General features: G+C 48.0%; 1 protein-coding gene across 1 annotated transcript in view; it reads left to right on the top strand.

Annotated features, from left to right (window-relative positions):
• The first annotated feature begins 1,235 nt into the window (after window positions 1–1,235).
• The window catches only part of Tyw1 (tRNA-yW synthesizing protein 1 homolog), an 86,257-nt gene continuing 72,678 nt past the window's right edge, over window positions 1,236–14,814 (top strand). The window contains exons 1-6 of the mRNA NM_001107137.1: window positions 1,236–1,372; window positions 2,449–2,579; window positions 6,408–6,530; window positions 10,943–11,044; window positions 12,199–12,393; window positions 14,033–14,314. Of these exons, the coding sequence (NP_001100607.1) occupies window positions 1,369–1,372; window positions 2,449–2,579; window positions 6,408–6,530; window positions 10,943–11,044; window positions 12,199–12,393; window positions 14,033–14,314 (837 nt within the window). The 5' untranslated portion in view covers window positions 1,236–1,368. The remainder of the gene's footprint in view (window positions 1,373–2,448; window positions 2,580–6,407; window positions 6,531–10,942; window positions 11,045–12,198; window positions 12,394–14,032; window positions 14,315–14,814) is intronic.

Genomic DNA, 14,814 nt, shown 5'->3' with positions numbered 1-14,814 from the left:
ATATGGTTTTATTCTTAAATATTTAAGTATTTCAGTATACCGTTATCAGACACTGATCTAATATGCACTTCACATTTTATTCCTAACATAAACAATTCTCTTTACAGTCGATTTGTTCCAGATAAAATGCAAAGAAGCCCGCCCACTGTACATATAGACTGCATACTATAGTCATTGTAGGTTTTGCTTTGTTTTGCTTATTTGAACACAATATAGCCTAGGCCAATCTCTAATTCATGGGCAATCCAATCCTCTGCATTTTGTCTCAGTCTCCCATATTGGTATTAGAAGTATGTGCTACTACACCTGGCTGCCCTTAGTCTGTTGTTTTGTTTGTTTGCTTGCTTTTTAGATTCCGTATTCTCTGTTTCTTATTTAAAAATTCTCTTGGAGGGGCTGGAGAGATGGCTCAGTGGTTAAGAGTACTGACTGTTCTAGTGGTCCTGAGTTCAATTCCCAGCAACCACATGGTGGCTCACAATCATCTGCAATGGAATCCGATACCCTCTTGTGGTGTGTCTGAAAACTCTATCTATACATTTCTTTAAAGAAGTAAATACAATTTCTCTTGGCCTATGCACCTTATGCACCTGGGAGTCAGAGGCAGGCTAATTGCATTGTAAATTCGAAGCCATTTTGTTCTACATAGGCAAGTTAAGGCCATTCGGAGCTACACAGTGAGACTCTAAATAGTAGCTATCCTGTATCTCGTGATCCTTCTGTTTCAGTCTCAAGAGCGATGAAATTACAGGCCTGTGTCACCAAGCTGAATTAGTTTCTTCCATTGATTGATTGATTGATTTATTGAGACAAGGTCTCTTTATAGCCCTGGCATACGTATGTCCTGGAGCTTATTACGGGGACTAACTAGGAGCTCCCAGAGATCCGCCTGCCTGTGACTCTGGAGTGCTAGGATTAATGGCCTGCACCATGCCAGGCTGTCATTGATTTCTTGAAAGTACTGCCCTCTGTGCCGCCCTTTCCCCTTCTGAGCCAATCCCAGTGGAGCCAGAAGCACGTTGGCTTTTGCATCTCCCGCTCTGGATGGAGCTTCCCACAGACCCACCCCTTTACACTCTGAACCAATCAGAGAAGTACAGGAAGTGCTCTAACATCTTTCCCAGGGTTACGATCGATGGCTTCTCTCTGGTCCCGCCTCTTTTCTATTTGAGCCTATCAGAGAGGAGGTTGGAGCTTCCGCTAGCTCCCTCTTCTTCTTCTTCGGGGCCCGCCTCTGTCCCCTGTAGCCAATGCGGGCGGGCCTGCGGGCGGCATGGCTTCCCTAGCCCTGTAAACCCGACCTTCCTGATCTCAGTCCCGGGTTCTCTGTGTTTGCTGGCGATTTGTGGGGCTCGGGCTCCGTGGAGGATGGGTGAGGCCGGGCTGGCCAGGGTCTGGGGCGGGCAGGAGGAAACAGCTTCCCTCCCCACGTAGGGCCATAGGTTGTAGAGCTGCAGCTGATGTTTTACTTTTTGTTTTTATTGTGTCTTATTTTTCCTTCCTTCGTTTTATTTTACTTCTGTTTATTTTTCTTTTGAAAGGGCCGTATTTTGTATTCCATGTTAACTTAGAACGCACTGTGTAGTTCAGGAAAATTTGGGACTCACCATGTAGCCCGGGTGGGGAACTCAACTTGTGTAGTAACTGGCTCGGCCTTCAGTGTATAGCGGGAACTCACATGGAACTCACTACCCAGGCGGCTTAGGAAATTGCTATGTAGGCTAAGCTGGCCTGGAACTCGGATGTAGCCTAGGTTAGCCTTAAAAATTAACAGTGTTCCTCCTACCTCAGCCTACTGAATGTACAAGGAGGAGGCTGTTGCTCCTGGGAAAATAAATTTCAGATTTCTAGTCCTTTGAAAAAATTTCTTTTAGCTTCTGTGTTTAAGGCTCTGAATGAAAACAAATCAAGCGTGGGCTGGAGAAATTGCTCAGTGGTTAAGGACGCTTGCTATTTTTCCAGGGGTTCACCTCTGGGTTCATCATGCCCTCAAGTAATTGAAAGTAATACAAATAAATCCTTTTAAATTGTGTCACTGTGCACATACACACACATACATGCCTACACATAACTGAAAGTAATACAAATTTTTTTTTTTTAAATGGTGGCACATGCTTGTACTCCCAACACTCGGGAAGCAGAGGCAGGTGTCCAGCCTGGTCTTTCCTAGTGCGTTCCAGGACAGCCATATAGCTGTATAGAGAGGCTCTCTGTCATAAAACAACCAGTAACAATGACAGCAACAACAAGAAGTCAGTCATGGCACTATTTGTACACAGAGGCAAGAGGATTGTTTTAAGTTTGAGAGTGACCTGGGCTCCAAAATGAGACTTTGTTTCAACCAAAAAACTCACCCAGAGGTCTATGCTTCTTAGACCATTGAATGTGAAGTTTGCTTATAATTCTTAAAACATCAACGGGGGTCTTTGTGTGTGGTTTTAAACTCAGGTCCTCCTCTGGATGTGTGGGACTTCTCGTCACCTTTGCTGTCCCTATGGATGAACAGGTTCTACATATATATGGGCTGTGCCCTGGGAGTTACGCTTTGGTTCTGTGTCCAGATCATCATCAAGAAGCAGGTAATTGGGGTCGTTTTTTTTCTCTCTCTACTTCTCCCCTTAAAAGATTTTATTTCTACTTAGGGACCCATGTGTGGTATATGTACAGTGCCTGTGGAGGCCAGAAGAGGGTAGGAGTTACAAGTGGTTGTAACTGGTATTGGTCCTGGAACAGCGGTGTGTGTGCTCTTGACAGCTGAGTCTTGCCTCTGCCGCCTCGTCTAATTTTGTGATCCATGGTCTTCCGTTTAACCTGGAGTTTGCTTATTGGGCCATGGTGGCTGGCCAGTGAACCAGAACTCCTCCCCTTTTTTTGCCTTCCCAGCACTGGGATTAAAGGTTTGTGTCACCACACCCAGCTTTTTATGTGGGTGCTGGAGTTTGAACTCAGGTCCTTTGTGTGTGTGTGTGTGTGTGTGTGTGTGTGTGTGTGTGTGTGTGTGTATGTGCAGTTGATGGATCTGTGATGCCTGATCCATCTTCCCTTCTATCTTTCTTTTTTTCTAAAAATTATTTTATATGTGTGAGTCTTTGGCCCACATGTATGTAGGTCTGTGCCCTTGGAGGTCAAAAGGGGGCATTGGGTCTCTTGGAATCCTCCTAACTGCTGAGCCATCTCCCTAGCCCGAGTTCTTATTTTTTATTTTTTGGTGTTCATTTATTTATTTGGGGGGGGGTGTGTGTGTGTGTGCGCGCGCGCACCTGCGTGCGTCTGTCTGTCCGTCTGTGCAGGAGAGGGGCAACACCTTTCAGGAGTTGGTTCCTTCCATAATATCTGTCCGTCTTCCTGGGGGAGGGGTGAAACCTTTCGGGAGTTGGTTCCTTTCTTCCGTAATGTAGGTTCCGAATTGAGCTCTAGTCAGCCAGCTTGGCTACAGGAGCCTGTGCCTGCCTACTCACGTAGCATGAGAGAGAGCTATGTTACGTATCCCTGGCTGCACACTGTGGAGCCATTAGCCTTGAACTTTGAGCAGTCCTCCCGAGTGTTGAGATTACTTGCGGGCATCTCTGAGCCTAATGTCCATACCATAATAAATCACCTTTTTGTTTGTCTAAATTTTTTTAAATGCCTTAATTTTTTTCCTCTTAACATTTTACAGACTGTGCCATAGTGGTCTAAGTTAGAATCAGGAAGATTTTTTTATAATGGAGTTTTAACTTACAAAAGAGAAAAATACCCAGGTGTCTTTAATCCCAGCACTCCGGAGGCAGATACAAGCAGATCTCTGAGTTTGAGGTCAGCCTGGTCTACAGAGTGAGTTCCAGGACAGCCAGGGCTACGTAGAGAGACTTTGTCTCAATGAAAGAGAAAAACAAAAACCAAACCAGAACAGAAATAATGAGATAAAAATAATTAAAGAGGTAGATGGATAAATAAATGAGAAAGAGAAAGCCGTTTTGCACCTTCCAGGAATCAGAGGTAATCTTTCCCTTACACCCACTAAAGGTCAGAACACAAGAACGCAGTTTGCCCGCCATATCCTGGTGCTTTTAGGATTAAGTTGAAAGGATAGAAGGTTTGGCTCTGGACTGGGGAGATGCTCAGTGGGTTACAGCACTTGCTGTGAGACCTGACAGTCTGAAAACCCGGGGCCAGTTCCCACAATCCACATAAAAGCTGCTTTGGACACGGAGAGATGGCTCTGCCGTTAAGAGCATGCGTAGTGCTCCTGTAGAGGACCCCAGGTCTGCACCCACGGCACATGTCAGGTGACTTGCAAATGCCTGTAACTCTAGCTCCAGGGAATCCCGAACCCTCCTCAGTCCTTGATGATTACTAGACACTCATGCATGCATGCACGCACGCACGCACGCTCCCACGCTCCCACGCTCGCAGGCACAGGCACAGGCACTTGAACATGAACATGTACACGCGCATGGCACCAAACCCCTTTACCTGTCCTGACTTACTATTCTCACCTGTCACGTGACGTTTTCTCAAATACTGTTTCTGTTCACCCCAGGAGAGGGCTATGCCAGACTGAAGACATGTTTTTTTTTGTTTTATTTTTTTGTTTTTTTTTTGGTTCTTTTTTTTTTTTTCTGGAGCTGGGGACCGAACCCAGGGCCTTCCTAGGCAAGCGCGCTACCGCTCCCCAACCCCGTGAAGACATGTTTTTATCCAAGTCCCCTTCGTGAGCCAGTCAGTTTCTTGGGTTGTGGCCAGCAGCATGCCTGCCTCTTGGGAAGCTGCATCACCTGAAAGGCCTGCTGGGCGTGGCTTATGCTAAACACCAAGGGCCCCTACACACCCACCAGGCAGCTCCACCGGAAAGTCTCTTCTAGCAATGGTTTGCTGCTTATATAACCATGGTGGGAGCTTCTTGAATCTTCTAAGTTTCTCGTGGGTTTCATGCCTCTCTTGAGCTTACCTGCTAGAAGGGATATTTTAGTTTGGAGGATAGAGCTAACAATACCCTTCTCTAAACGGTGTAAAAACTATATATAACATTTTCACTGGGTCAAGCATAAGTATTTACAGATGATTTAAAAGCCTCTGGGAGGATCTCTGTCGGCTCTAAGTCAATTCTGTGCCATTTTATATGAAGGATTGAAGCTAGGTTCGGAGAAGGCGGCTTATAATTCCAGGACCTCGCAGGCTGAGGCAGGAGAATGATTAGTTTGAGGCCAGCCTGGGATATATAGGTAGACAGTGTCTTAAAACAACAATACCGGGGCTGGGGATTTAGCTCAGTGGTAGAGCGCTTACCTAGGAAGCGCAAGGCCCTGGGTTCGGTCCCCAGCTCCGAAAAAAAGAACCAAAAAAAAAAACAAAAAACAAAAAACAAAAACAATACCCTCCTGCCTGCCCCTACCCCCAAACAAAACAAAACAAAATAAAACAAAACAAAGTTACTTGAACATCAGTGGTGGTGGTGGTGGTGGTCTGTGCGTGTGAATACACACTTGTGTCATCCTCTGAGCAGAGCAGCTGTCTCCGTCAGAGCTGCTCTGACCGCAAGACATCAGTCTTGGTGACTGTTGACTCCCTCACAGGAGGAAGGTTGTCCAGCGACTCAGCTGAGAGTCAGGTTGGTCCCCCAATCTTGGTCCTCGTGGCCAGGTGTATGTAATTGTGGTTTTATTTTTTTTTTTTAAAGATTTTTATTTATTTATTTAATGTATACAAGTACACTGTAGCTGTCTTCAGACACACCAGATCTCATGACAGATGGTTGTGAGCCACCATGTGGTTGCTGGGAATTGAACTCAGGACCTCTGGAAGAGCAGTTGGAGCTCTTAACTGCTGAGCCATCTCTCCAGCCCTGTAATTGTGTTCTAATCCCGTGTGGCCTTGCGGTCTTGGAAGGAACTGCAGCCTGTAGAATGTGGGAGGTTCGTCTCTGCAGCTGTAGGGAAGCCATCCTCCATTGTGGGGTAGGATGTGGCTGCTTTCAGATTCCCCAGGTTGGGCTGGGATGGTGGAATGGTTTGTTGTGAACGTGCTCTAAGGAAGGGTAGACATTGTGTACTTCTCCCTAAAGAGTGAGGTCCTGCAGCTGTGTCTGTCCATCTGTCCTGGAACCAGTCCTCGGTAAATGCCAAGGGGAGGCTCCAGCTTTCCTCTGCAGGGAGTGGGCATCATGCAGCCTGGAAGAAGTGGGTCTTGCCTTTTGAGGACCCAGCTCGACTAAGGATAAGTCGAGATGTCCACCCAGAAAGATGAAGAGAATGACACCAAGGACAAAGTCTGTGTTCATTGTTGGACCTCTCAAAGTGCGGGAGAAGTTGATTTTATTTTTGCAGTCCTGGATCTCTGTAGATGAGGCTGGCTTTGAACTCAGAGATCCCCCTGCCCCTGCCTGAGGTTGAGTCTTGATGGATTCTCTTCCTTCATTCATCTTCAAGGTCACTCGTTCCCAGGAGAAGAGTGTCCCAGGAGCTCCTGATAGCTCCCTCTCCCCTCAGGAGAAGCATACACACGTGTCTGGAGTGAAGATTTTCTACGGATCACAGACGGGCACTGCCAAGGTGAGCACTCTGCAGCACGCCTCTCTCTCTTGTTTTCCCAGCGTTCAAAGAAAATTCCAGAAACCCTCTGTGAGCAGTTAGCTTTTTTTTTTTTTTTGGTTCTTTTTTTCGGGGCTGGGGACCGAACCCAGGGCCTTGCGCTTTCCTAGGCAAGCGCTCTACCACTGAGCTAAATCCCCAACCCCTGAGCAGTTAGCTTTGTCAGCCTTCTACTCCCTTTTCCCTTCTCTCTTTGTTCCTTTCTGGAATTGGTGGATGGCATCCTTCTGATGGACCCCGTGTCTGTGGGTTCTGGTCTCGAAGGACCCTGAAGCCCTGGTCTGCGTCTGGAGGATGGAGATTCTGCTGTGGGGATAGGGCGTGGACTTCAGGCACAGTCAACATTGTGACATGACACTATATTTCACACGTGAGAATCTCACAATGGAGGTAGAAAGAGTTGTCGTCGAACACTGGTAATGAAGCAAGCTTGATTATGTTTTTTTTTTTTTTTCTGGGGTGCGTTTATAACCGACTTGGGGCGCCTGTGGCTGTCAGCTGTTGTCGGATGTGCCAGGCACCAGTGTGAAGTGAGTGATGGTGATGGTGTCAGGGATGGGCTCTCTCTCTGGCAAGTTCACATGCCTAGTCCTCGCAGTCAGTGTGTTAGAGGCAGGGAAGGCAGATGTTAAAGTAGGACCCGGACTGGAGATGTGTGGTCCAGACTCCCCTGACTGCTCTTCTTGGACGCGTGTGTTTCTAGCTTCTCTGGAATGAGGGTCACAACTGTTGAGTGCTTTCTAAGAGGAGACTGAGTAAGCCTGCCATCTTTATAGAAACATTATTTTTGTGCCGCTAGAGAGGGTTCTACTGCCCTCCTGTGGATGTTATACGGAATAGCTGTTTGGTTTGAGCCGGTCTCAGGTGGTCTGTTTGGAATAATACTTCTCATCATCATTATTTCATTTAGAAAAACTTTACTTAGTGTGTGTTTGAGCCTGTGTGGATGCTATAGGACAAATAGCAGAAGTCAGTTCATTCCTTCTGCCATATGGCTAGAGAGCAGGGAAGACAGGGTGTGTGTGTGGGGGGTAGATTGGGGGGTGGGGCTTAAGTTCGGGGCATCAGGCTTGGCAGTTAGTGACTTTACCCACTGAGCCGTGTTGCTGGCCTTGTAATTGTTACTTTAACATTTTATAGGACTTTATTTTATGTGGTGGATGTTTTGCCTACATGTCTGTTGCATGCCTAGTGCCCTTGGAGGCCAGAAGAAGGGGTCGGGTCCCCTGGAACTGGAGCTACACATGGATGTGAACCTCCGTGGATGCCGGGATTCGAACCTAGGTCCTCTGGAAGAGTAGGCTGATCCTAACTGCTGAGCCATCTCTCCAGCCCGTCATTATTACTTTGTCAGTGGGGACAGAATTGGAGTTTAGTCAGAAACACTTTCATGTAGATTTTTAAGCATGAGGGTTAAGGGAAAAGCGGTTGCTTGGGAAGAGAGCAAGGATGTAACAGTGTGGGCCCAGGCTCCTCAGAGAGTCACAGTAGTAATGCGCCTCAGGCCAGCAGTGCGGCTCTGTGCACGCTGTATTACAGCTGTGACCACCTGCACTGACTGCTGTGAGTTATTGAAGTTACCACGTATGTGTGTATGTGCACGCACACCACTGCACTCAACTTGGAGCTCAGAGGACAGCCTGCCGGGGTTGGCTCTTTTTACTATGCGGGTCCTGGGGCTCAAACTCAGGTCGTCATGCTTGGTGGCAAGTGCCGTGACTCACCCACTGAGTCGTGTCATTGGCCCCATTCAGAGCCTTACAGATTTTGTCTCAGACAAGCTTTCCTTTATTCCAGGCTGACCTCAAATTCTCTCTGTACACCCGAGAACGACCTTTGCTGGGAACTCTTAGGCTTCATCTTGCATATTAATCACATAATAGTCCTTTTAATCGTTGGTCATTAGTGATTAAATTCTAGTCACGTGGTTGGTTTTCCTGGCTGCTGGCCTTTGTCCTGGAGTCATCTAAGGGCTCTCTGGTGAGTCATGTCACAGGCAAGACAGTGAATTAAAGAGTTTTAGGGATTTTGGGCTGAGTAACAAGGGTCGACTACTTACATTTTCTTTTTTTTTATTTTGTCGTCGTTCCCCCCCCCCCCCCCCCCCCCCCCCGGAGCTGGGGACTGAACCCAGGGCCTTGTGCTTGCTAGGCAAGTGCTCTGCCACTGAGCTGAATTCCCAACCCGACTACTTACATTTTCACACACCCCCTTGTGTTCTATGCGTAGTAACCTCTCCTGCTCTCCTTGCCCCAGCTGTACCTCTCCTCTCCTCTCGTCTTCCATGGTACTCATCGCTAAGCTCTACTGACTCTTTCAGAAACATCTTCAGGACCAGGGCTTTGTCTGTCTGCGTAGTCTTGCCCAGAAGTGAGTGCCCAGTCAGTGAAGTGGTCCTAGCTAATAGGGGTGATAGGGGGCCAAGTCCTGGGACTGCCAAGCAGCAAAGAGGGGGGTGTTTTTCTCGAGTGTCAACCTGCCTGGAAATTTGAGCTTTCCTGAAGCATTCGGTCATGTGCTTTGGGAGAGCTGACAAGAATGTTACTTGGGAGAGGGCATCTGACATCTGTGTGTCTCCCTCCATGGGGTATAATAACTTGGTTTTCTGTTTCCTGCCTTCTCTCTTTGCTGTAGCTGACTCCAGCCCAGAGCCTCCCTGGGCTCTGTCAGACACGGCCTCAACTCCAGGGGTCTGCCAACTGGCTTCTCATTCCCTGCCACCCAGCTGTGTTAGTGTGCATGTGCATACACTAGCTCATGTGTGTACACTAGCACATGTGCGTGTGGCCGCCATGTACCTTTGTAGTGGGCACAGGTCGCTGTGCTCACAGGTCAGCACTGGAAGGCAGGAGAGTTAAACACACCGTTGTCTCTTCCAAGGAGGCGATGTTTAACCTCTTCTCCACCTAGAAGGCTGGGAATGGCTGTAGTTAACAGCCTGGTGAGCTCCGTGCTCTCTGTAGGGCCAGGCCACACCGGACTCCCCCGACTATTCTGGTTATCAGGAAGAGGTCACGTGTGCTTTGAAAAAGAGTTTCAGTGTAATCATGTCTTAAGCTTTGTTGTGCATACAGAATGAGTTAATTATTATCGGGAAAGTTTTTTTCCAAAATTATGTTGTGCTTAGATATGCCTGAAATAAACTGCCCAGCGTCAGACTCTAGAAGTTTGAACCGGCACAGCTACTGAGTCCCGTTCAGCTGAGTTTCCTTCTTGTCCTGCTCAGGTTGACACTCTGCCAGCCCTGATGTTTGCAGAACCCCCACCTACCCACAAACCTGGGAGGTTCTGCAGATACTGTCTGCCTTGTGTTTTTGAGATGGGGTCTTTTCCTGGCATGGGATTCTCCAAATAGACTAGGCTGGCTGGTCCGTGAGACCCACGGAGCCACCTGTCTCTGACTCCTGGATTCTGGGATTATAAATATAAAACCATCTTGCCTGGTTTTAGCTTCTTTTCTTTTTAAAATTAAACTTTTTTTTTTTATGTCGTTTGTTTTTTTGGGTGTGGAGAGTGGGTCTACACATGCCAGAGTGTAGAAGTCGACGTCAGGAGACAAACCTGGGTGTTTGTCCTCATTTTCTACTCTGTGTGAGACTGGGTCCCTGTCGTTTAAGGCTGTGAACCCCAGGCTGGTTAGCCTACTAGCTTCTGGGGGTTCTCCTGTCTCCGTGTCCTATCTTGTTATAGGAGCACGGGAATTGCAGTGTGTGCTGCTGGGTCTGGCTTTACGTAGTTCTTAGGGTTCAGAAGTCAGGTCCTCTTGCTTATGGTGGAAGCACTTTATCCACCGAACTATTTCCCCAGTCTAAAATAAAGTTAAGAAAGTAAAAAAATAAATAAAATAAAACATAATCTTTTATTATATTGTATGTGTATACACGTCCGAGAACAACTTGTGGGAATTGGTTTTTTTTTTTTTTTTTTCTTTTTTCTTTTTTTCGGAGCTGGGGACCGAACCCAGGGCCTTGCGCTTGCTAGGCAAGCGCTCTACCACTGAGCTAAATCCTCAACCCCGGGAATTGGTTTCATTTTTCAACCAGGTAAACCTCAGGAATCAACCTTAGGTCATCAAGCTTGCCCCCTGGTTTCTCTATTTCCATTCTCCTCACAATTTTTCTATTCCTACTGGGGCAAAGCACCAAAAACCGTGTGGATTTAGCCGGGACACCCCTTCATAGAGTGGGAACATGACTCAGTGCCTCACCTCTGAACTGGGCTTGAGAACTCTGGAAGCAGAGGAGACGAAGAAGCCCCCGTTCACAATGATGACCCCTCAAGACAACGTTGCTGAAGAAGCGCCCACCACGAGGGGTGCCATGCTCCCTTATTCGGCACACTGAAGAGTTCATTGTCTGTTTCCCTCTTTCTAGGGATTCGCAGTGGTTCTTGCCAAAGCTGTCACCTCTCTGGACCTGCCTGTGGCCATTATTAATCTGAAGGAGTATGATCCAGATGACAACCTGATAGGAGAGGTTGGTAAATGCCTTTTTCTTTTTCAGTGAAAGCCCCCACATTTGGTGCGTAGAGATGAAACACTAGTTAAGAGCTCCTGTGGCTCTTGCAGAGGACCAGGTTCCCTTCCTAGCACCCACACTGGGTGGCTCACAGCTGCCCGTAATTCCAGCTCCGGGGAATGTGATGTTCTCTTCTGGCTTCCTTGGATGTGCGATAAAGATTTAAGATTCAGATATCATTGACCACCTGGCCTATGGGGTGAATAGAATCTCCAGAGTATTTTAAAATTTCATGCTGGACCATTTCGACTCGGAAGCTTTTCTACTGTGACTCAGGAACTTTTATCTATTTGTTTTTTTGAGTCAGGATCCTGCCCTCTAGCCGTGGCTTGACCTCAGACTCACAGCAGTCCTGTTGCCTCTGCTTCCTGAGAAAGAGTTCTAGGATTCCTGGTTGATCACTATACTCCGCTCCAATGCCTGCATTCGAAAAATGAACTTCACTTAGACAATGGAAACCCTACATGTTATTATTCTTAAAGATTTGCTATGTCTATTTATTTATTTATTTATTTATATATTTTTGACTGTCATGGTTCAAATATTCTTGGCCCAGGGAGTGGCACTATTAGGAGGTGTGACCTTGTTGGAGTGGGTGTGTGGGCCGTAAGGCCCTGATCCTAGCTTCTGGAAGTCTGTATTCTGCTAGCAGCCTTCAGATGAAGATGTAGAATTCTAAGCTCCTCCTGCACCATGCCTGCCTGGGTGTTGCCGTGTCCCTGCCTTGATAATGGACTGAACCTCTGAACCTGTAAGCCAGCCCTAATTAAATGCTGTCCTTTATAACATTTGGAGTTGCCTTGGTCATGGTGTCTGTTCACAGCAGTAGAACCCTAACTAAGACATTGACTATCAGTGCTTGCCTGCTTGTCTGTAAATGCACTGTGAGTGTGCCTGGTGCCCATGGAGGCCAGAAGAGGGCTTTGTTGAATTCCCTGGAACTGGAGTTATAGCTGGTTCTGATCTACCGTGTGGGTTCTGGGGAAAGAACCTGGGTTCTCTGTAAGAGCAGCAGGTGTTCCTAACCAGGAGTCATCTCTCCATTCTTGTCTTGAATATTCTTGTAATGCTTACTTCTAATATCCTTCTGACATAAATACCGCTTTATTCAGATCACTAGTAAAAACGTCTGTGCCTTTCTGGTTGCTACGTACACGGACGGCCGCCCTACGGAGAGCGCAGAGTGGTTCTGCAAGTGGTTAGAGGAAGCGGCCAATGATTTCCGCTTTGGCAAAACGTACCTGAAAGGACTTCGATATGCAGTGTTTGGCCTGGGAGACTCTGCCTACCGGAGCCACTTCAACAAGGTGGGTGTGTGGTGACTTACAGGACTAGGTCCTTTCTTTTTTTTTTTTTTTTTTTTTTAATTTATTTATTATATATAAGTACACTGTAGCTGTCTTCAGACACACCAGAAGAGGGCATCGGATCTCTTTACAGATGGTTGTGAGCCACCATGTGGTTGCTGGGAATTGAACTCATGACCTCTGGAAGAGCAGTCGAGTGCTCTTAACCGCTGAGCCATCTCTCCAGCCCCCAACTAGGTCCTTTCTTAACCAAAAGACAGACAGACAAGATCTCATGAGAACACATTATATGTGAGAACTAATGTATGAACTTTACTTTTGTTATTTTTTAATTTTTATTTTGTGTGTGTGTGTGTGGGTGGGTGGGTGGGTGTGTGTGTGTGTGTGTGTGTGTGTGTTTTGCCTGCATGATTATCTGTGCACCACTTGTATGCCTGATCTCTGCAGAGGTCAGAAAAAGGTGTTGGATATCATGGAACCAGAATTTTAGACATGTGAGCTGCCATTTAGGTGCTGGGAATTGAATGTGGGTCCTTTGGGAGAACAATCAGTTCTCTTAACTGCCCAGTCATCCTTCTAGCCCCAATAATAATAAATTATTACATTAATGTTGTTTTTTTATGGTGCTGATGATGGACCCTAGGTCCTTGAGCATGCTAAACAAGTACCCTGCTTCTGAGCCACGCCCCCAGCCCCTCACTGGGGGATTCCAGGCAGGTGCTCTACCACTGAGCCACGCCCCCAGCCCCTCACTGGGGGATTCTAGGCAGGGGCTCTACCACTGAGCCACGCCCCCAGCCCCTCACTGGGGGATTCTAGGCAGGGGCTCTACCATTGAGCCACGCCTCCAGCCCCTCACTGGGGGATTCTAGGCAGGGGCTCTACCATTGAGCCACGCCCTAGCCTCTCACTGGGGGTTTCTAGGCAGGGGCTCTACCACTGAGCCACGCCCCAGTCCCTCACTGAGGGATTCTAGGCAGGGGCTCTACCATTGAGCCACGCCCCAGTCCCTCACTGGGGGATTCTAGGCAGGGGCTCTACTACTGAGCCACACCCCCAGCCCTTCACTGGGGAATTCTAGGCAGATGCTCTGCCACTGAGCCACGCCCCCAGCCCCTCACTGGGGGATTCTAGGCAGGTTCTTTGTCCCTCAGCTCCATTTTCAGCCACAATAATCTTGAACTTCTGATCCTCTTGCCTTCGTCTCAGACTTCTGAGGATGCAGACGTGTGTGCCACCATACCTGGTTTATACAGTGCTGAGGACTGAACCCAGGCCTCCTGTGTACTTGGCAAGAGCTCTGTCACTAAGGGATATTTCTATCCTTTTGATTTTGGAACAGAGTCTCATAAGTTGTGCAGGTTGGTCTTGAACTTGCTGTACAGTCCAGGGAAGCCTTGGACCTGAGATCCTCCTACCTCAGACTCCTGAGTAGCTAGGCTGACAACCTGGAGCTTGAGGAGTGTTATATGGACCCATACTGTGTTCCTCAGCATAAACTCCTGAACTGTGGCCCCGAATCACTGGGCTTCTGCAGTGCAGCCTGGAGGTCTGCTTTAGAGGACAGATTGGGTTTTATTTTGTAAGTTTGTGGGGTATGGTTTTTTCAGTGTGTGTCTTTTCTCCTTCCTTCTTGAAGGTCAGCACGAACGTCGACAAATGGCTCTGGATGCTTGGTGCCCAGCGAGTGCTGACCCGAGGGGAGGGCGACTGCAATGCAGTTCAGAGCAAACATGGCAGCATCGAGGCCGACTTCACAGCCTGGAAGACCAAGTTCATCTCCCGGCTGCAGGCCCTACAGAGAGGGGAGAAAAAGGGCTGTGGTGGGGACTGCAAGAGAGGGAAGTGTGAGTCGGCGCAGCATGGCCCAGGAGAGGTGCGGTCTCACCCACACGGCGAATTGCATCCTGGGGATGCTGAGGTGTGTGCTTACGCTCCTTTCTTTGTGTGTGTGTGTGTGTGTGTGTGTGTGTGTGTGTGTGTGTGTGTGTGTGTGTGTGTGTGAGAGAGAGAGAGAGAGAGAGAGAGAGAGAGAGCGCGAGAGTGCGTGCGAGTGCGAGAGAGTGCGCATGCGTGGCTGTCCTCTCCATGGCTGTCCTCTATGTGGCTCTCCTTTATGTGGCTGTCCTGTGTGGCTGTCCCCTGTGCGGCTGTGTGAAGGGGATGCCTGGCCTTACCTCTGCCCTCGTCAGATCTGAATGAAACTCAGGTGCAGCAATTTCAGAGATGAGCACAGCTTGTGACTTACACGGGGTGCCAGCCATGTGTTAGACGTGCTGCTCCTCTTCCTTCCCCTCTTCCCCTTTCCCTCCTCCCTTCTCCTACCCGATTTTCCTCTTTTTTTTCTTCTGCTGTTCTCCTCTTCCTTCTCTTCATTCTTCTCACCCCACCTTCCCCTTCCTTACCTTTTTCCTTCCTTCC

This window comes from Rattus norvegicus, chromosome 12 (genome assembly GCF_036323735.1).
Source record: "Rattus norvegicus strain BN/NHsdMcwi chromosome 12, GRCr8, whole genome shotgun sequence".
NCBI lineage: Eukaryota > Metazoa > Chordata > Mammalia > Rodentia > Muridae > Rattus > Rattus norvegicus.
This window is presented reverse-complemented; position numbering and strand designations above follow the sequence as displayed.